This window comes from Megalobrama amblycephala, linkage group LG3 (assembly GCF_018812025.1).
Source record: "Megalobrama amblycephala isolate DHTTF-2021 linkage group LG3, ASM1881202v1, whole genome shotgun sequence".
NCBI classification, from domain to species: Eukaryota; Metazoa; Chordata; class Actinopteri; order Cypriniformes; family Xenocyprididae; genus Megalobrama; species Megalobrama amblycephala.
Genome location: NC_063046.1, coordinates 48602111 through 48622790, shown reverse-complemented (window position 1 = coordinate 48622790; position 20680 = coordinate 48602111). Strand labels below are relative to the sequence as shown.

Genomic DNA, 20680 nt, shown 5'->3' with positions numbered 1-20680 from the left:
GATCGCTTTATATGATGAACAGATTGAATTTAGGCTTTTATTCATATATAAACATTCATCAACTCACATCAGTTGTACAAACCTGATTCCAAAAAAGTTGGGACATTGTACAAATTGTGAATAAAAAAGGAATGCAATAATTTACAAATCTCAAACTTATATTTTATTCACAATAGAATATAGATAACATATCAAATGTTGAAAGTGAGACATTTTGAAATGTCACGCCAAATATTGGCTCATTTTGGATTTCATGAGAGCTACACATTTCAAAAAAGTTGGGACAGGTAGCAATAAGAGGCTGGAAAAGTTAAATGTACATATAAGGAACAGCTGGAGGACCAATTTGCAACTTATAAGGTCAATTGGCAACATGATTGGGTATAAAAAGAGCCTCTCAGAGTGGCAGTGTCTCTCAGAAGTCAAGATGGGCAGAGGATCACCAATTCCCCCAATGCTGCGGCGAAAAATAGTGGAGCAATATCAGAAAGGAGTTTCTCAGAGAAAAATTGCAAAGAGTTTGAAGTTATCATCATCTACAGTGCATAATATCATCCAAAGATTCAGAGAATCTGGAACAATCTCTGTGCGTAAGAGTCAAGGCCGGTAAACCATACTGGATGACCGTGATCTTCGGGCCCTTAGATGGCACTGCATCACATACGGGAATGCTACTGTAATGGAAATCACAACATGGGCTCAGGAATACTTCCAGAAAACATTGTCGGTGAACACAATCCCCGTGCCATTGCCGGCTAAAACTCTATAGGTCAAAAAAGAAGCCATTTCTAAACTTGATCCAGACGCGAAAGCGTTTTCTCTGGGTCAAGGCTCATTTAAAATGGACTGTGGCAAAGTGGAAAACTGTTCTGTGGTCAGACGAATCAAAATTTGAAGTTCTTTTTGGAAAACTGGGACGCCATGTCATCCGGACTAAAGAGGACAAGGACAACCCAAGTTGTTATCAGCGCTCAGTTCAGAAGCCTGCATCTCTGATGGTATGGGGTTGCATGAGTGCATGTGGCATGGCCAGCTTACACATCTGGAAAGGCACCATCAATGCTGAAAGGTATATCCAAGTTCTGGAACAACATATGCTCCCATCCAGACGTCGTCTCTTTCAGGGAAGACCTTGCATTTTCCAACATGACAATGCCAGACAACATACTGCATCAATTACAACATCATGGCTGCGTAGAAGTAGGATCCAGGTACTGAAATGGCCAGCCTGCAGTCCAGATCTTTCACCCATAGAAAACATTTGGCGCATCATAAAGAGGAAGATGCGACAAAGAAGACCTAAGACAGTTGAGCAACTAGAAGCCTGTATCAGACAAGAATGGGACAACATTCCTATTCCTAAACTTGAGCAACTTGTCTCCTCAGTCCCCAGACGTTTGCAGACTGTTATAAAAAGAAGAGAGGATGCCACACAGTGGTAAACATGGCCTTGTCCCAACTTTTTTGAGATGTGTTGATGCCATGAAATTTAAAATCAACCTTATTTTCCCTTAAAATGATACATTTTCTCAGTTTAAACATTTGATATGTCATCTATGTTGTATTCTGAATAAAATATTAAAATTTGAAACTTACACATCATTGCATTCTGTTTTTATTCACAATTTGTACAGTGTCCCAACTTTTTTGGAATCTGGTTTGTAGTAAACGGAAGCTCAAGCATATTTCCTTGATGTGCGAGAACCAATGAGTATCATTCTTGTGTTTTACGCAGCACGTTTGAGCTTCTGCAAGAGGTTTGTTCTTGCGCGTCAAGCACGTTCATTTAAACTTCTGTTTATATTTGCTGATCAATGTTTACATGTGAATAAAGGCCTAAATTAAATCTTTTCATCATAAAAACTCAAGTGAGTCTCTTCAGAAAATTTGGACTAAACTAAATGGATTAGTTTTCAGATCTTTTTATGAACTTTTTGAAGTGTCAAAGTTGCGTAGCTGTCTATGGAGGGGCAGAAAGCTCTGAGATTTCATAAAATCTGAGATTTTGTGTTCCAAGATGAACGAAAGTCTTACGGGTTTGGAACGACATATTAATGATAGAATTTTCATTTTTGGATGAACTATCCCTTTAAGGCAATTTTAGAAATTAATCTTACTGCATACTTCAATTTATTAATTTAATTTAATTTAATTTAATTTAATTTAATTTAGGCATGTGATCAGCTACTGTTGTTCTTAAAGTAACACTCCACTTTTTTTAAAATAAGCTCATTTTCCAACCCCCCTAGAGTTACACAGTTGAGTTTTACCGTTTTCGAATCTATTCAGCCGATCTCCAGGTCTGGCGGTACCACTTTTAGCATAGCTTAGCATAGTTCATTGAATCTGATTAGACCATTAGCATCACGCTCAAAAATGACCAAAGAGTTTCGATATTTTTCCTATTTAAAACTTGACTCTTCTGTAGTTACATCGTGTACTAAGACTGACAGAAGATGAAAAGTTGCGATTTTCTAGGCCGATATGGCTAGGAACTATATTCTCATTCCGGCGTAATAATCAAGGAACTTTGCTGCCGTACCATGGGTGCAGCAGGTGCAATAATATTATGCAGCGTCTCTCACAAATGTCTCCATGGTTGCAAGGCACGCTCCCTGTGCAAACAGGGGGTCACAGGCGGTGCGTAATATCATTGCGCCTGCTGCACCTATGGTACGGCAGCAAAGTTCCTTGATTATTACGCCGGAATGAGAGTATAGTTCCTAGCCATATCGGCTTAGAAAATTGCAACTTTTCATTTTCCGTTGGTCTTAGTAAACGATGTAACTACAGAAGAGTCAAGTTTTAAATAGGAAAAATATTGAAACTCTTTGGTCATTTTTGAGCGAGATGCTAACGGTCTAATCAGATTCAATGAACTATGCTAAGCTATGCTAAAAGTGGTACCACTAGACCTGGAGATCGGCTGAATGGATTCGAAAATGGTAAAACTCAACTGTTTAACTCAAGGGGAGTTGGAAAATGAGCCTATTTTTTTAAAAAAGTGGAGTGTTCCTTTAATGTCAATACTAGTAATAATTATATTATTATAATTATTATTATTATTATATTGATTTTGAAAAAAAAAAACCAGAAGCTGACCACGTCTAAGTAAATGAAATTGTTAAATTAAATCCATTTAGTAAGTCTATACAATAATAGTGTTTATTTTTGAAAATATTTTTATTTATTATTATTTAAATTCTAAAAATTAAACAAATTAAGAGAACAACAAGAAATATATTACTATTGAATCTTTACTGTATAATAAATAAGAAATTACTACTAATAATAATATTTTTTAATATTTATGCAGCAAATTATTCTTAGGATTTATGCAAATCACATGGAAAAATCACATCAAAGTTTTAATTTTATGCAAATAAAACACACTAAAATGAAATTGACAGAGTGCACCTGAATGGATCTCCTACAGGGCTCATGCACAGCACAATGTGCAGGTTGTTTCTGACGCGCTCTATCAGGTAGTTAAACATGGCGTCTGGTGTCTCCAGGATATTGTCCTTCCTGGCTGAGTCTGATAGAGCATTCTGGATCTACACAAACAAAACATGTTGAAAATCTGCTCTCATGTCACTTAGACATCATTAAACACAAGCCTACAGTCACAAGCATTAAAAATGTATATGAACAAAACACACACACCTCATCGAGCTCGTCTGCTTTATAGAGATTGGGCACCTCCCCTGAGCTCAGGATGTTGTTAATGTCTTCAAGGAAGGACTCGTCCACGATCTGTGTGTCATTAAACAGGAACACAGTGGGCTTGTTTTCCACTCCTGTCAGCCGATAGAGCTTTTTAATATCTGTATGGGGAGAAGAAATATGTCAAACATTCTATTAAGGCCACATTAAACTGTGTCGTGAACAATACAGGCTACAATGTGCATAAAATAATAGATCCTTTGGTCCTGAGCTCTGGGGCAAGAGGCGTTATTCTTCAGCATTTGGAAACATTTACCACAACTTGCCACAGGACAAAATATCAAAGCCTTTGGTATATATTAAAAGAGCTTTATATCCGAGATCTGAAATTAAAAAAATAACTCAACCAAATGCCTTACATTAGTTGGTCTTAAAATACAATTTAACAAGCCTGAATGTTCAGATAATACTGTAAAGGACCAGCAAAACAGGTTTAGATGCTGGTTTGCTGGTGTCCCCAACAGGCTACTTAACTAACTTAACCAACATTTCCTTGGTCAAGTAGCTGGACTGAAAAAAGACACAACTAGCTCAATTATGAGATGCTTTGAGAGGCTTCTGGTTTTATTATTTGTTCCCGTAGGTCAACTTGAAGAGTTGTTGGTGCTAAAAAACACCAATATCATGGTTCGATTTTCAGGAATGATACATAATGACAAGATGCAGTGTTGGGGAAAGTTACCTTAAAGTAAAGCATTAAAATATTGAGTTACTCCCTAAAAAAAGTAACTAATTTTGTTACTTTTTATGGAAAGTAATGCATTACGTTTTGTTAGTAATTGTGTAACTTTTTCTCACCTGGGCTAGGCTTGCTTGTTTGTTTTTTACTACAAAAAAAATCAACAAAAGTTCTATATTTGGCAAATGTAAAGACCCATTCAAACCAAAAAGGTGAAATGAATAAGCCTCAGGCTAAAAAAAAAAAAAGCAAATTTATGCCTGTAGAGTCAAGGGTGCAACTCAAACAAACGTTTCAGCTGTGCTGCCATTCTGGACTGCAGAAAAAATAGGACGCAGGAGAAGAAAGTTCAACACTCTTACTTTAGCAATAAAAACAAAAATGTGATGCTTATCAAAAGTCATTTTTGCTTATTAGTATAGTTGAATTGGATAATCAAAAATCAGCAGCCAAGACTTTGGTTAATAAAGTGAGATTAAATACATAAAGTATATTAATTATTGCACGTTTGAATAACATTCTGATTTTGTTGTAAATTTAAAAGTAATGTGGTACTTTACTAGTTACTTGAAAAGTAATCTGATAACTCACGTTACTTGTAATGTGTTACCTTCAACACTGACATTATGTACACCTTTAATGCACTGTAATTTGCTTTGGATAAAATCATCTGCTAAATCAATACATTTAAATGAGTAAATTGTAGAACTCACCCTCTCTGAACTCTTGATTGCGGTATTGTTTGGTGACTTCCACCTGGAAGACCGTAAACTTACAGATGTAGGCAGCCAATCTTGTTAAACTCTGTCTGCCTGAGCCACCGATACCAACCAGCAACATGTTCCCCCGGAGCTGACTGATCACACGCACCAAACGCGTTACTGAGGGGTCAGAGAGAGGGAGCTGTTTCCATCATTAGAATCACAACAGTGCATTTACTCGCATGATTCGTGTGTCATTTGGTCAATGAAACATTTATAAACACAAAATATAAAACATTAAAATGTCAATGCATACACACACGCATACGCACACATCATTCCTGCAGGAGGCCAAACAAACAACTGATCACAAAGGAAACTAATTGGCACAAAACCACAATTAGTTATGAACACGTACGCATATAAACATACACGTTATACTTGCTAATTTCGTAATCAATCAGCTACGCACAGCGGCATGTCATTGAACTGAGTGTTTGTGACGTGTGAGACGCATTCACAGAGCTGAATGTGAGACCGCTTTAATGTCACAGTGCGGTGTGTGCGTGACAGGATGCATATAAAGCATTCTTATATGCTTCTTTGACAGTAAATGCCTGCATGCGGCTGAGTGACATATAGGCTGGGGAACCGGCCGCCTAATTATTCTTCCTTCTGAGGGTTTTGTGGGAATAAGAAGGGTAATTATTCATGCTCGTGGGGGATCTCAGGGCTGAAGTGCATGTGATTTTGAAGCAAGTTATTTTTGTGTGAGTACTGAATGAGAACTGAGGAGATTGGTCACTGAATTATGGGGCTCGAGAGTGTACACTGAATCAATGTTATTGTGATTTGGATGTAACCATATGATGAGAGCTGTATAATAACTGTTCCATGAATATCGAAGATTCCAAAAGAACAGAGCAAGTGGAATATTTTTTCACATCATTCAATTGCACCTTGATAATTTACTTAAACAAAAGCAAATTTGCTTAAATGCACAATGGTGATAGATCATGGAGTTTGATCCAGAAATTTAACCACTAAGCTAAACTACTCTATTCACTCTGACCATGCTCTCACCGTGCTCTATAGCATCTCTGAAGAGCACCAGGCTCATGGGCACCACGCCAGGTGTGAGGTTATAGTCCTCCAGCTGGTTCTCCATAAGAACTTTTAGAGCTTTAAAGTCCAAAAGGTCCTCATACATGTGTGGCTCCCTCAGGAAGTCACCTACAATAAAAACACACATACAAAGTTAATATACTGTATATGTAGGGCTAGGAGGAATGTCATTCTTTAAAAATGTAATTAATGATCCATTCATTAATAAAAAAATAAAAATGAAGATAAATACATAAATACATTTATGAATTGTAAAATAAATATGACTATTGGTGAACTTTAGTAATAACTGGACATCAGTCATTTAATTTCTTCTTAATTTGGACATCAGTGATTTAATATCTTTTAAATTTATCAGCCAATTAAGTTGCTAGTCACTGATCACCTGAATTGACAGCTGGAAAACAACAAATGAATTTTCAGATAAAATATATATTTTTAAAATGTCTATTTATTTCTCAAATTGTAAATACATTTCCATTTCAATTTATAAAGATTTCCATTTCAAATAAATGCTGTTCTTCTAAACCTTCTGTTCATAAAAAAATTATAATTTTTTCCACAAAACATTAAAATAGTAAGCAGTACAACTGTTTTCAAAATTGATAATTAATAATCAGAAATGTTTCTTTAGCAGCAAACCAGCATATTAGAATAATTTCTGAAGAATCATGTGACACTGAATACTGGAGCAGGATTTTTTTTAAATTAAAGTAGATAAAAGTTATTTTAATAATAATATTTCTAATAATTTCTAATAACATTTCATAATATTGCTGTGTTTTTGATCAAAATAAATGTGACCTTGGTGACAAAAAGACTTCTTTCAAAAACATCAAAAAAATCTCACTGACCCCAAACTACTAAATAGAGGTTTATTTAAAAAATCTTTAGGTCATCCAACCAGTAAAACTAGAATTTACAGTGTGTGTGTGTGTGTGTGTGTGTGTGTGTGTGTGTGTGTGTGTGTGTACCAAATAGAGGCGGCTGTTTGTTGGGGCAGATGGTGTGATAGGGGACATCAAAATGAGAAGCCAGTTTTTCTGACAAAAGTCCCACAAATGTCTCCATGTCTGCATGATCCACCAATCGATCAGAGAAGACCCTGAAACACAAACACAATTTTTTTTCTCCTTCTAAAAGCTGTTTCTGTATGTGCAAGCCTGTGCCTGTTTGTACCTGAAGCACTCATGAATCCAGAGGCGAGTGATGCTCTGTTTGGTGTCATGGAAGTCTTTGTGCGCTCGCAATAAACCCTGGAACACCTGCATTAGAGGAAACATTGAAATTGCACACAAAGCCTTCAGTCTAATTTCTTGTTAGGTATAAAAAAAATAGATTTAAGCTTAAAGAAATGTACACTTTTTGAAAAGTATGAGCATATATGTGTCCCTCAGTAAGTGTCAAAATGGACCGATATGTTTTGTTTCATCTTCCTGGAATCAATTGGTCTGAATTGAAGTGACTAGGTGTACCTAAACCACAATTTGCTCCTTTTCCAGATGAGAGACAATCACATGTGATGCATGATGTTACGTACCTTGGAGATGTCTCTGAGGTTAAAGAGATAATGTATTTTTGCGGGCGTGGGTAAGAAGCGGGCGGTGATGGCGTGGTAGAGCTCTAGGGTGGCCTGAGTCAGAACCCCCCCGATAGGCTTCACCTCCTCCTCAAACTCCTGCAGCTTCTGGCTGATCATGGTGCCATAGATGCGCTTTATCTGAGACTCCTGGGGAAAACAGAAGAGGAAAGGGAATTACAGGGGTGGAAAAAAAACAGAAAATAAGACAAAAGAAGAAAGGTGACTGGTTAGTTTGATGCACAGAAATAGAGCAACGTAAAACACATTTATATTAAAAAGAAAAGAGAGTGCTTTGCTTTTAAGGTTCAGATGTTACTGCATATATCACTGCATCAGGTTCAAATGGGTGGGGGGCAAAATTTTCAGTTAATGACTCAAATTTCAGTCTGTTCTTTACACACAGCAGCTATCATATGACTTCATAAGATTTGGAATATAGCACACAAGATATTTGGACCACTTTTATGCTGCTTTTATGATTCTTTTGCAGTGCTTTTATGTGCTTTTTTGGAGCTTGACAGTCACAATCATCATGCTCTCATCCCTCATGAATCTCCTTTTGTGTTCGACAGAACAAAGAAAGAACTACATGCTGGTAAGTAAATGATGACATATTTCATTTTTGGGTGAACTATTCCTTTAATATTGCTTCAACAAAAAAGTATCCCTTTTATGTATTAATTTATTCTTTGGATATATTAAAAGCCACTTTCTATAATGAAATGTTTAATGCATTTTTGCAGTAAAATATTTTCATAATTTAACACAACTGAAAGAATGTATGCCATTTTCTTTCTTTTTTTCAATAAAACTGTTGGCATTATTTGGAAAGAGTGGCATTAAACTGAAAAATATATTTCAGTTTTTCAATAAAAACTTTAAACAACTTCACTCCTAATATTGTTGGCTCCTTTATGATAAATTGCAAATGTTTTCCTCATTTCTGAGTGGCTTCAAGCTAGTTTAAAACTGGAGGGGGTGACAAAAACAATAACAACTGGTCTAATCCAAAAATACCATTTGTAGATATGCGTTTAGTGCACAGTTTATTACTGTATTGAAATTCCTATGACCTTTTTTTCTTATGCATATTTTCCCCCACAATTGCAATAAAGTTCAGCCTAAACCACTTAATTCAGAGACTCCATTCAAACTTTTGCAGATTATTTCAGCTTTATGTGTGCTATCTCATAAGGTACAAATAAAGTTTGCATATATCGCTTTGACTAACATTGTTTTCAATATAAATATAAATATAGATAAGGTCATCATTATATTTTAATACTGAATTCTGATTAGTCTTATCTTGAATTTATGTGCATAAATTTGATTGCTCTTTATTTTTTGGTTATATAAATATTAATATAGCAGCCATTACACTACACAGACGGCGTCATGTTACATGCTGAGTGACAATAAGAAAAAGCATCACAGTCATATTTCCATCGATTTATATCTAGAGTCAATCTCTACTCACTGTAGGGAATGTCATGTTGATGAGATTAAAGCGGCTCTGCAGGCGTCCAGATATGTGAGTCCTCCCTCCACCAGGGGGCCCCATAGCAGCCAGCAGGAAAATGTCCTTTAAGATCACGGCAAAGTAAGAGACATGCATTTACACGCACATCTAAAACATACTCAAGTGACAACTGCTAAAAAGCACACACACAGTCTTACCTTGATATACTTGAGAGTCTGTTTCTGGCGGTCGTACCAGAAGCCGTAGTCGATCCAGAGGCGGAGCAGCTCCAGAGGGGGCTGGGAGCCAAAGTCGTCCATGGCGGGCATGTTGAGATCATCCAGGAAAACAACCATCCTCTTCCCTCCCACTGGAACGTAGACACCTTTAATCCTCTTCTCCACCCGAGACTCGATGATCTCCTGCACGTTATTAGAGCTAGTCTGAGAGAAAGACAGAAAAAGATGGTAAGATGGTTACTAAGATGGTAACTGACGATTTGGAGATTAGTGGAAAACTCTATAATAACAAATTTATTTAGCAAGGATGTATTAATTGATCAAAAGTCACAGTAAATACATTTATAAATGTTACAAAAGATGTCTATTTATCTTTTTTTCTGTTGACTTCTGCCACTGATAACAGCTGCAACAAACACACAATTTCAAAAACATCACATTCCAAGACCAGATCACATCTTATTTAACACAAATGAACGAAATTACTCTGCAAGTCAGCAGCTTCCTTTGTAACAGAAACATCCGCAATGTGAGATGTTTGAAAAAGTGGTGGGGACAATATCGGCCAGGCAAAAAGCAGTAGGGACAGTATCAGCCCAGGAAAAAAGTGTTGGGGACAATATTGACAGAGGGAAAAAGTGGTAGGGACAATATCAGCCCAGGTAAAAAGTGGTAAGGTCAATATCGGCCTATATAAAAAGTGTGTGTGTGTGTGTTGGGGGGGGTGCAATATCGGCATGTCCTACCTGTCCCATCCTCAAATTATGCCTTTGTTAAAAAAACGACTTCAAGATGTATTCTCTGAAGGCAAGACTTTTGCAATTTTACTCCTCCAGTAACATCTAATCTTTTCTTGAAGACGTTTAGATATTTTTTACTGAAAACAATGCATAATACTGATTACAGTAAATGTTTGTTTCTTTAGATCAAGTTTGTGGTTTAAAAAAAACTTTTAATGCTTCTGTTAAGATCACAATTTACCATATTACTAATACTTAAAGTGATTCTCATCACCTGTGAGGACAAGTTGACAGTGAGTGTTGCCCATGTGACTGAGTCCAGGCTCTGCAGAACACTCTGAGCCACTGAAGTCTTTCCCGTCCCCACTGGACCCGTCAGGAGTACAGGGTGTTGAGCGGACACCAGAGCCTTGACCAGGTAATGATAGCGCACCGTGTCCACTGTGGGGACCATGATCTTATAGAATGGAGCGCTGCAGAGAGACAGATGATAATTAAAAAGAAGCCAGCAAGAAAGTTGAAAAGTGGGGCGGCTAAGTATGAGACATGCTTTAAAAAGAGGACAAAAAATGAAGAGAAAAAGTAGAATAGGGAGCGAGAGAGAGAGAGAGAGAGAAACAGCAAAAAAGGGGTGGGAGGAAATAGAGTTGAGAGAGCAGAATGAATGAGAATACCGAGGAGAAAGAGGAGGTGAAAAGTCCTGATTGAAAGACTGAAAATTGAAAGATGTAGCGAGACATTTCAAATGAACAGAGGGATAAAAAAAAGAGTCAGGTAAGAAAAAAAAAAGAACCGCAGTATGGAAAAATGGACAGCCGACAAAGAGGGAGCAAAGAGAGCCAAGAGGACAAAGGACAATGAAGGGGAAAGAGTTGGACTGACATGACAAATGAGAGCAGGGGAGAGAAGAGAGAGACGAAGAAGGATGAAAAAGAAGAGAAATATGAATAGACGGGGAATTCATAAGTCTGGGAGGGAGCCAGGCGAGAGGCCTTTGACTGAGCCCGCAGGCGGCTGGCAGAGACCCCTGAATAGGGGGAGGATGGGGGCACACACACACATCTCACTTGGAGGTGTAGCGCCAGCCTTTGGGCAGCTTGTCCTCAAATGACGCCCACGTTCTGTTCTTGGTGTCCACGTAGTACTCGTAGATGGTGTCCTGAGGTTTAATACAAGGTGATTATTTTTCCAGTAATATATTTGTTTCTGTAGGCAGAAAGGCTTAAACGTTTGTTCTAGATGCACAGCATCAGCACTTTTCATGTAAAATTAGCATGTCTGAGCATCTGCATGCATACATTTACATATATTACATATACATGTTATCTATTTCATACTGTATGAACACTACTGTGCCCCCCCCCCCAAAAAAAGAAAAACAATCACATCACATTTAGTTTAAAGATAAAACAAGCATCCTTTAATTACAATAAATAAACAAATAAATAAATGGACCAGTGGAAGCCAGGATGAATTAGCAAAAGTTGGTAATTTGCCATTCTATTTGGTAACATCAATAGCACCGAAATTACACACTTCATCTTTGGCCCTGTCCCAAATGGCACACTTCATATGCACTTACTGTACGGTCTTGTGGACTTACAATGGCTGCCACGCATGATTGTGAAGTCCACAAGATTGTAGGTGTAGGGCATACCATTTGACATTTTAGATTTCCGAAGGGTGCCCATGAGCACTCCCTTTGCGGTTGATATGCACCCTCGTTACGTCACGAAAGTGTGGACTCGTAGAAAGGCTGCGAGTGTCATTTAGGACAGGGCCCGCTGTATACCTTGTTAGGGAAAGTTCCCTCTATTTCCCGTAGGAAGTTGTCAATCTTCTTGCGTCCATCCTCATCTACTGACGCGCACACAGACCATATAAGACTGAAGATGAACCAGAGCTCCACCATACGGCCAAAGTTTTCAGAGTCCGCTGGGTTCACCTGACCAGCCAGAGAGAATGACAGTCTTGATCAGCTCAACTGAACAAATACCAAGCTAAATATGTTTAAAAGTACACTACGTAACTTTTTTGTTCAAAATTAACAAATTTTAAATAAATCAATACATCATCCATCATTCTTCCAAAAAGTGTTTTTGTCTTACCCTGATTTACTATAATAAGCCTATTATAAGTGTTTATTAAAAATGCAGAACAGAGGAGAATGTGCTGGCAAAAAGAAAATGGAGAGTAAGGCATTTTATTGAACAGATAAACTGTCATATGTAGTTCATTGTAAAGCATTATATATTGTGAAGGTTCATATTCATCCGCATAGTCATGCAGAGCTGAAGCACAACCAAAACAATGTTCTTCCGCAAAATGCATGCAGTTTTGTTTTTTAACTGCTAGAGGGCTAAAAGGTGCATAGTGTACCTTTAAGTTTAATGCTTTGATTAAGGCATACACTGACACAAGACATGAGAATAGTAAGATCAGGGGCCAGTTGCAAAAACTGTTAAGACTAGTCATCAACTTTTACGCAACTGGCCCCAGAAATCAAAATAACCAGTAAAAATGAGCAAGGGTTTAAATTGTTTAACCGTAGCAATAATGCCCAGATATAAACAAAAATATTTTTTTTTTTAAACGAAAGTATCTATGGTATTAAAGGTGCCCTAGATTCAAAATTTGAATTTACTCGGCATAGTTGAATAACAAGAGTTCAGTACATGGAAAAGACATACATTGAGTTTCAAACTCCATTGCTTTCTCTTTCTTATGTAAATCACATTTGTTTAAAAGACTGCCCCAATATTTGCATATGCCAGCCCATGTTCCTAACATTATGAAAGGCATTAGACAAGGGCAGCCAGTAACGTCTGGATCTGCACAGGTGAATCAACAGACTAGGTAAGCAAGAACAACAGCGAAAATGGCAGATGGAGCGATAATAACTGACATGATCCATGATAGCAAGATATTTTTAGTGATATTTGTAAATTGTCTATCTTAAAGTTTCGTTAGCATGTTGCTAATGTACTGTTAAATGAGGTTAAAGTTACCATCGTTTCTTACTGAATTCACGGAGACAAGAGCCGTCGCTATTTTCATTTTTAAACACTTGCAGTCTGTATAATTCATAAACACGACTTCATTCTTTATAAATCTCTCCAACAGTGTAGCAATAGCCGTTAGCCACGGAGCACAGCCTCAAAATCATAGAGAATCAAATATAAACATCAAAATAAATACTTCACTCACATAATTCGAAGCATGCATACAGCATGCATGACGAACATCTTGTAAAGATCCATTTGAGGGTTATATTAGCTGTGTGAACTTTGTAAATGTACTGTAATATAATCGAGAGCTCGTGTGGCAGGGAGCACGCAAATTAAAGGGGCGGCGCGCTGAAAAATTCAGTGCATAGTTAATGATGCCCCAAAATAGGCAGTTAAAAAAATTAATTTAAAAAAATCTATGGGGTATTTTGAGCTGAAACTTCACAGACACGTTCAGGGGACACCTTAGACTTATATTACATCTTGTGAAAAAGCATTCTTGGGCACCTTTAAGTTTAATGCTTTGATTAAGGCATGCACTGACACAAGACATGAGAATAGTAAGATCAGGGGCCAGTTGCAAAAACTATTAAGACTAGTCATCAACTTTTATGCAACTGGCCCCAGAAATCAAAAGAACCAGTAAAAATAAGCGAGGGTTTAAACTGTTTAACTGTAGCAATAATGCCCAGATATAAACAAAAAGGATTTTTTTTTTTTTAAACGAAAGTATCTATGGTATTAAACATTTGTTTAATACCATAGTATCTATGGTATTAAATCACCCTCATGATGTTGCCAACCTGAATGAACTTACTTTCTTACATGGAACACAAAGGAGAAATTTCATCATATGAAAGTGGTCATATGATACTATTTTAAAATTTCATTATTTTGTTTACTGGATAGAATAGGTTAACATGCTTTAATGTTAAAAAAAAACAAAAACATTAATTTTTCACATACTGTACATTGTACTGGCTTGACATTAACTTTTTTGCTGACCAGTCACTGTGGCTAGTGGTTTTCCAAAGATACTAACCACTCAGTGTTTTCACTGGCCACAATTTTGTCATCAATACTGTGGGGAAAAAACAGCTATATAGATATTTTTAATATTATCTCATAATTTGGCAGTGGGTGTATTAGGCTGCTGTCACTTTAAGACCTGACACACAGATCTATTATACTGTTACACATTCATTTTCTTTCAAAACTGTTTACGTTCACTTAAACATAGCTGTGTTTACGTGAAAACTTGCCAAGACTGGCATTTTGACATTATTTTGTGTGTTTGACTGTTTAAGCGCAATAAGCAGCAAAAAAGAACTAAATTTAGTAGTGAGAGGCAGCTTTATGTGCACGCACTTTGGGTGCGAGCACAAAATCTGTGGGAATGAGTAAAATTATTCGCAATACGTGCAATCCCACACCAAAATCCAAGCCCTGTGACACAAACAATATTCATCCGGAGCAAATGAAACGAGTGAGTGAGAGGAGGCGGATTTGTGTGTCACTGTCGGAAAGATGAAAGAGCGAGAAAGCGCAGCTGGTGTCAAGTATCTATTCTGCGGTAGATGAGTATTGGAAGCATTTCAGATATTTAGTATTGATATGTATCGATAAATCGCTATTTTTGACAACACTACATTGCACTTAGTTTATTATTTCAGATGCCTTTTTTAAGACTACAATTGAAAAATACATATATTATATATAAAATTCAACCCACCAAAGTGGCTAGTAGGAGTGAAATCCTGCTGAAATCCATCTGCATTTGGCGGGTTGGTGGGTTTAAATGTCAAGCCCTGATTATATCATTACCTCTATTTCCAGTCTGTCTGAAACGTGCTGATTTCTACAAAGACCCTTCTTTCGAAAAGCCCAGAGTGCTCTGATTGGCCAACAGACCCAGTGCGTTGTGATTGGCCAAATGCCTCAAGTGTGTATTGGAAATGTAATGCCCCTTTACCATAATCACGAGCTTTAGCTTCCAAGGCCTTAAGCAATTGTAAACACACTGTTGATAATGTCATCAGTTTGAGCCCAAATCTGATTCTGAAAATGTGGATGATCAAGCCGATCGATTGAAACCAACTTTGTAGGCACGACTTGAGTAGAATGTTTCACATTGGCATTGTGTTGCAATGCATCATGTAGTGTTAGCATGTGTTATCATGTAACAATGAGGTGAAAGTGTTCTCACCCCGTTCAATGGAGTGGCCAGTGTCTCATAGAGTCTACACAGCGACGCCACTCCATTCAGTTCAGTTATGGTCACCAGCTCCTTACAGTGAGTCTTCTTAAAAGTGAGGGTCTTGTCTATATAGCGATCAAAAAGCTGCCTGAGATGATCCATTTCAACCTGAGAGCAAAAGAGAGAGGGATGAAGCACTTTGCCAAATGTTTAATACTATAGGTACTTGAGCTAAACATTGTGTCCCAAACCTTCTGCCGTTTTTCCATCCAGGACTGAACATAAGGCTTCCAGCTCAAATCAGAATAGTCATTGTAAACCATACCACAGCGAGACACTGTAGCAGGGGACGCCACAGCTAGATCCTCCACTTCAAACAATAATGAGACCTGCAAGACACACTCTCATTAATGGGTAAAACCCAAACAAATAAGCACAGAACTGTCACTTTGCTGAAGGGTGAATCTCACAAAACCTGTCAAGAGCATTAGAGCATCCTATTTCACTCAAAAACAAAAGAAATAAATAAGAAATTATATTTTCCATACAGAAAACAAAGTCTATTTTAGGGCCATTAAGAATTTCTGTATTGTGACATTTATTTTTCATGACAATTAAGTATACAATAAATAAATATCATTGCTATGATTAAAAACATAATCTTATATAAAATCCTTATTTAATAAATTAGTAAAATCTTACAGCTTAAATTGTAAAGTATTTATAGATTAGCTTAATCTTTGTTTCTGATATTAATGGAAATGAATGGACAATAACTTTCATATAGGTTTGTGAACCACTTGCAGAATCTGTGAAAATGTGAATAATATTTACAAAATAAGAGGGATCATAGAATAATGCATGTTATTTTTTATTTAGTAAGATATAGTAAGATATTTTACATAAAAAATGTTTACATATGGTCAAAAAAAAATTGCTGAATTTATAAAAACGACCCGCTCAAAGTTTCTGAACACTTGATTCTTAATACTGTGTGGTTACCTGGATGATCTAAGACAGTTTTTTTTTTGTTTTGTGATGGTTGTTTATGAGTCTCTTGTTTGTCCTGAGCAGTTAAACTGCCCAGTATTCTTCAGAAAAATCCTCCAGGTCCTGCAGATTCTTCAGATTTCCAGCATCTTTTGCATATTTGAACCCTTTCCAGCAGTGACTGTATGATTTTGAGATCCATCTTTTCACACTGAGGACAATCGAGAGACTCAAACGCAGCTATTAAAAAGGTTTAAAACATTCACTGATGCTCCAGAAGGAAACACGATGCATTAAGAGTCAGGGGTGTAAACTTTTGAACAGGATAAAGATGTCAAAATTTTTCTTATTTTGTTTAAATATCATTTTTTTATTTAGTACTGCCCTTCGGAAGCAACAGAAGAAACTTAAATGTTTGCCAGAAGACAAATTAAGTACAATATTCATTGATCTTCAAATTCAAAAGGTTTTCACCCCCCGGCTCTTAATGCATCTTAAAGCATCAGCGAATGTTTGAACCTTTTTTAATACTTGAGTTTTAGTCCCTCAATTGTCCTCAGTGTGAAAAGATGGATCTCAAAATCATACAGTCACTGCCGGAAATGGTTAAAATACGCAAAATATGCTGGAAAACTGAAGAATTTTTAGGACCTGGATGACTTGTCGTAAAAATAATTCCTTTTTTTAATGCAAAATTCACTACTAAATTATCAATGTTGAAAACAGTTGTGCTGCTTCATATTTTTGTGGAAATTGCAAAACATTTTTTTTTTAGAATTCTTTGATGAAAACAAAGTTGAAAAGAATAGTATTTTTGCAATAGAAATCTTTTGTAACATTATAAATGTCACTTTTTTTTATTAATTTAAGGTAATTTCTTTTTAAAAATCCAAACTTTTGAATGGTAGTGTATATTTTTTTCTTTTTGATTTTGGAATAAAATGTGCCTTAGGCATTTCTTCATTATATTCACCCAATAACTGAAAAGGGGCATATATGAAGGAAATAAATAGCTCTATGTAGTACCCTGATGGGTTAGTGAGGTGAAATGCACAGTATCGGGTCTGGAATCAGAAGTGAAATAACCCCTGGGTGAGCGGCATTAGAGGTCTTAGTGTGTGCCGGGTATCGTCTGCAACCAGTACCTGTTCAGGCATGGAGATTCTCTCTCCGTTGATGAGTGTGAGGACTTTGTTGTCGTCCATTACAGAGTTCATGCTCTCGATCCACAGCGTGTCCACTGGCCCGTCAAACACAATCCACTTCTCATCAGACTTCTCATCTGAGCTCGGCCACACAGAGAGGAAGTGTTAGTGCTTCACACACATCCACACACACACAGGATCTCTTTACACCTCTTTACACACACATCCAATAAACCCTGGATCTCATTGTCTCTCTATTTTTCATTTTCCCTTTCTCTTCTTTTCTCTGTCAGTCTCATTTCCCTACTTTGGTTTCAGAGACACAAGAGAGACTTACAGGCAATTGTGGTGAAGCCTCTAATTGATCATTTATCTTTTCCTGTCCCGTTATCTGCCCATGTGTGTCTCATTTACTGAACTCAAAACAATAAAACACAAACACAGAGCACGGCCCATCTGTCTTATACACACACATACAAACGCACCCTGTCTAGAAGCAGCAGGCCTGCTGGCTGCCTGGGTAAGCGTATAACACCAGAACTGTCACAAACAGCTAGGAAGTGTCAGATCTCCTCTGGGCCATCTTCCCTCTCTAAACAGGGAGGAGGGGACGCACACAACAGATATAAGCCGTATCGTGGCACCACAAACCGTGATTAGAAAGCTTCAGTTCAAAATGACATCAGAAAGGCATTCACATTTGAGTTTCCATGTATTATGGGACTTTTCATAAACATAATGATTTTTTATACTGTACAGACTGTATATTCTATCCCCCAACCCTAACCATACCCATCACAGAAAACTTTCTGCACTTTTACATTTTCACAAAACATCACTCTGTAGGATTTACAAGCTGTTTTCCTCATGAGGACTAAAAAAAATGTCAATTTTGTCCACATAACGGAAAGTTTACCAGGACCAAACACACACACGCACACATTTAAAGGGGAAGTTCACCCAAAAATGAAAATTCTGTCATAATTTACTCACCCTCATGTCACTCCATCCAAACCCATATATAATATATAAAATAATTTGTGCAAAACACAAATGAAGATATTTTTAATGAAATCTGATAGATTTCTGTTCCTTCACTGGAAGTCCACTTTGACGCATCAAAAAGTTCACACTTGTAGTACGGTTCGTTTGGTCCGGACTCAAAAAAAGAAAAAAGGTAATCCTGGTCCGATTAGCGTTCAGATTGGCAATTTTATCACCGTACCAAAAGATATCAAACCTAAAGACATAGGGATAGTTCCCTGTGATGGGCAAACTCACAACTGTGACGAAAAAAACAATATGCGTGAGCATTCTGTCCTTTTCAGGGTCTCAATTTCCTGTTTTTGGTTCATTTACATGTCTTTGGTCCATGTTGCATTCATATATAATTCTAAACGCACCAGAGTTCGTTTGGAAGCGGACCAAGACACATCTTTTCAGCTGTCTCGGCCCACTTGTTTGGTGCGCACAAGGGTTCGGATGGCAGCATTCACACGTTCAAATGAACCGCACTAACAGAGCAATCGCACCAGGGTTCGTTTTAAATGAACCAAACATGACAAGTGTGAACACACCCTTAAAGAGATCGTACATTTTGGGAAATTGACTCACCCATGTCTTTTCTTTCTTCTGTGGAAAGTAAAAGAAGATATTTTGAAGGATGATGATAAACAGACAGTTTTGGTTCCCATTTACTTACACTATATAAGAAAAATATATATACATGGACAAATGTTTGGATACCAGCATTCTTGAAAATATCTTCTTTTGGTTTCTAGGAAGAAATTATTTGGAACAACATGAGGGTGAACAAATTTTGAGTGAACTTTCCATTTAAAGACCCCCTATGGTCAAAATCAAGTTTTTAATGTCGTTTATTAGTCTGTGCATTGTTTTAATATGCTTTGAGACAAACCATGTGCAAATTTATCAGTCAACACCATTGCTGAGTATTTTCTCTTTGAAACTGCAGTAAACCAAAGACGTGGTTTGAAATCGCCAGTGTTCCTTTCATCCCAAACTACCTTGAAACCAATCACATTGGCTTTAACATATCAATAACTATGCTCTGAAGCAGAGGAGTCTCAAGAGAAACCAGGTTATCCTAGTATATTTTTCTGTTGATATGAAATATCATGTACTTTTAGCAATACAGCAGGCGAATTATGTATATGATGTATACTACTATGTAATGATGAGTGCCTTTCTCCACTAACGTTCTAAGTTGTTCAAAGCATTTCCAAGGACACTTATTTATTTAGAAGGCAACTCGGTCTGATGTCTGATGATGAATGGGAACACGGTTTGTGTAACATTAGCAACACATTATTAGCTGTTTGATAACGTAGTCAAGTAAAAGGCTAATCATATTAATTACGTTACATGTCCAACATTACCATTCTGACACATCGACTTCTAGATGAGTCTGTACAATCAAAGGCTATAGGGTCTTTGGTATAATTCCAGTTTCTGGTTCAAACATATATGGCTAAATTAAACTTGCCATCGTGCAGCGTTTAACAGTAAAGTTGACCGAGTGGAAATCTCTGAGCTGGTGTGAGTGAGTGGAGATGGGGCTAATTTGCATATTCATGGATCCACTTATAGTAAATAAAGCAAGGGTGTAGAGTTACATTCAAGCTATTTGAAGAAATTTTTCACACAGGAAAAAAATTTAAATATGTCATTTTGGTGATCAAAGATGAGTGCTAAGGGATAAAATTTGATTGACTACAGGGGGACTGAAGGAACCCCTATTGGTTGGATCGACTATTGGCAGGAGAATAGCGGTGCTCTATTCACATTGGCCAGAATGGCCACAGAGTTCAGGAACTTATAGGAAACTTCTGTCTGTAATATTTAGTATATAAAGCATGAGGGCTACAGACAAAGCGGCTCTACAAATTAGGTTAAAAGTATGGGGAAGAAGTGAGGCACAAACTAAACGAAAATTAAATTGCAGAGGAAGCAGGAGAAAAAGAAAGTTCAAAGCAAAATTAAATAAACAAACAGCCTGAGGTGTTCGAATCAGTTATTCAGATCAGAATCCATTAGATCTCTGCATTACTGCACAAGAGCTTCAAGAC

General features: G+C 37.1%; 1 protein-coding gene across 1 annotated transcript in view; it reads right to left on the bottom strand.

Annotated features, from left to right (window-relative positions):
- Positions 1-20680, bottom strand: part of dnah2 (dynein, axonemal, heavy chain 2) — a 191622-nt gene that overhangs the window by 33048 nt on the left and 137894 nt on the right. Inside the window, exons 44-58 of the mRNA XM_048185863.1 lie at positions 17592-17728; positions 15708-15845; positions 15466-15624; positions 12044-12196; positions 11319-11410; positions 10526-10724; positions 9491-9715; positions 9291-9395; positions 7772-7960; positions 7411-7496; positions 7206-7336; positions 6190-6339; positions 5119-5286; positions 3667-3827; positions 3418-3557 (exon numbers count right to left, since the gene is read on the bottom strand). Of these exons, the coding sequence (XP_048041820.1) occupies positions 3418-3557; positions 3667-3827; positions 5119-5286; positions 6190-6339; positions 7206-7336; positions 7411-7496; positions 7772-7960; positions 9291-9395; positions 9491-9715; positions 10526-10724; positions 11319-11410; positions 12044-12196; positions 15466-15624; positions 15708-15845; positions 17592-17728 (2233 nt within the window). The remainder of the gene's footprint in view (positions 1-3417; positions 3558-3666; positions 3828-5118; positions 5287-6189; positions 6340-7205; positions 7337-7410; positions 7497-7771; positions 7961-9290; positions 9396-9490; positions 9716-10525; positions 10725-11318; positions 11411-12043; positions 12197-15465; positions 15625-15707; positions 15846-17591; positions 17729-20680) is intronic.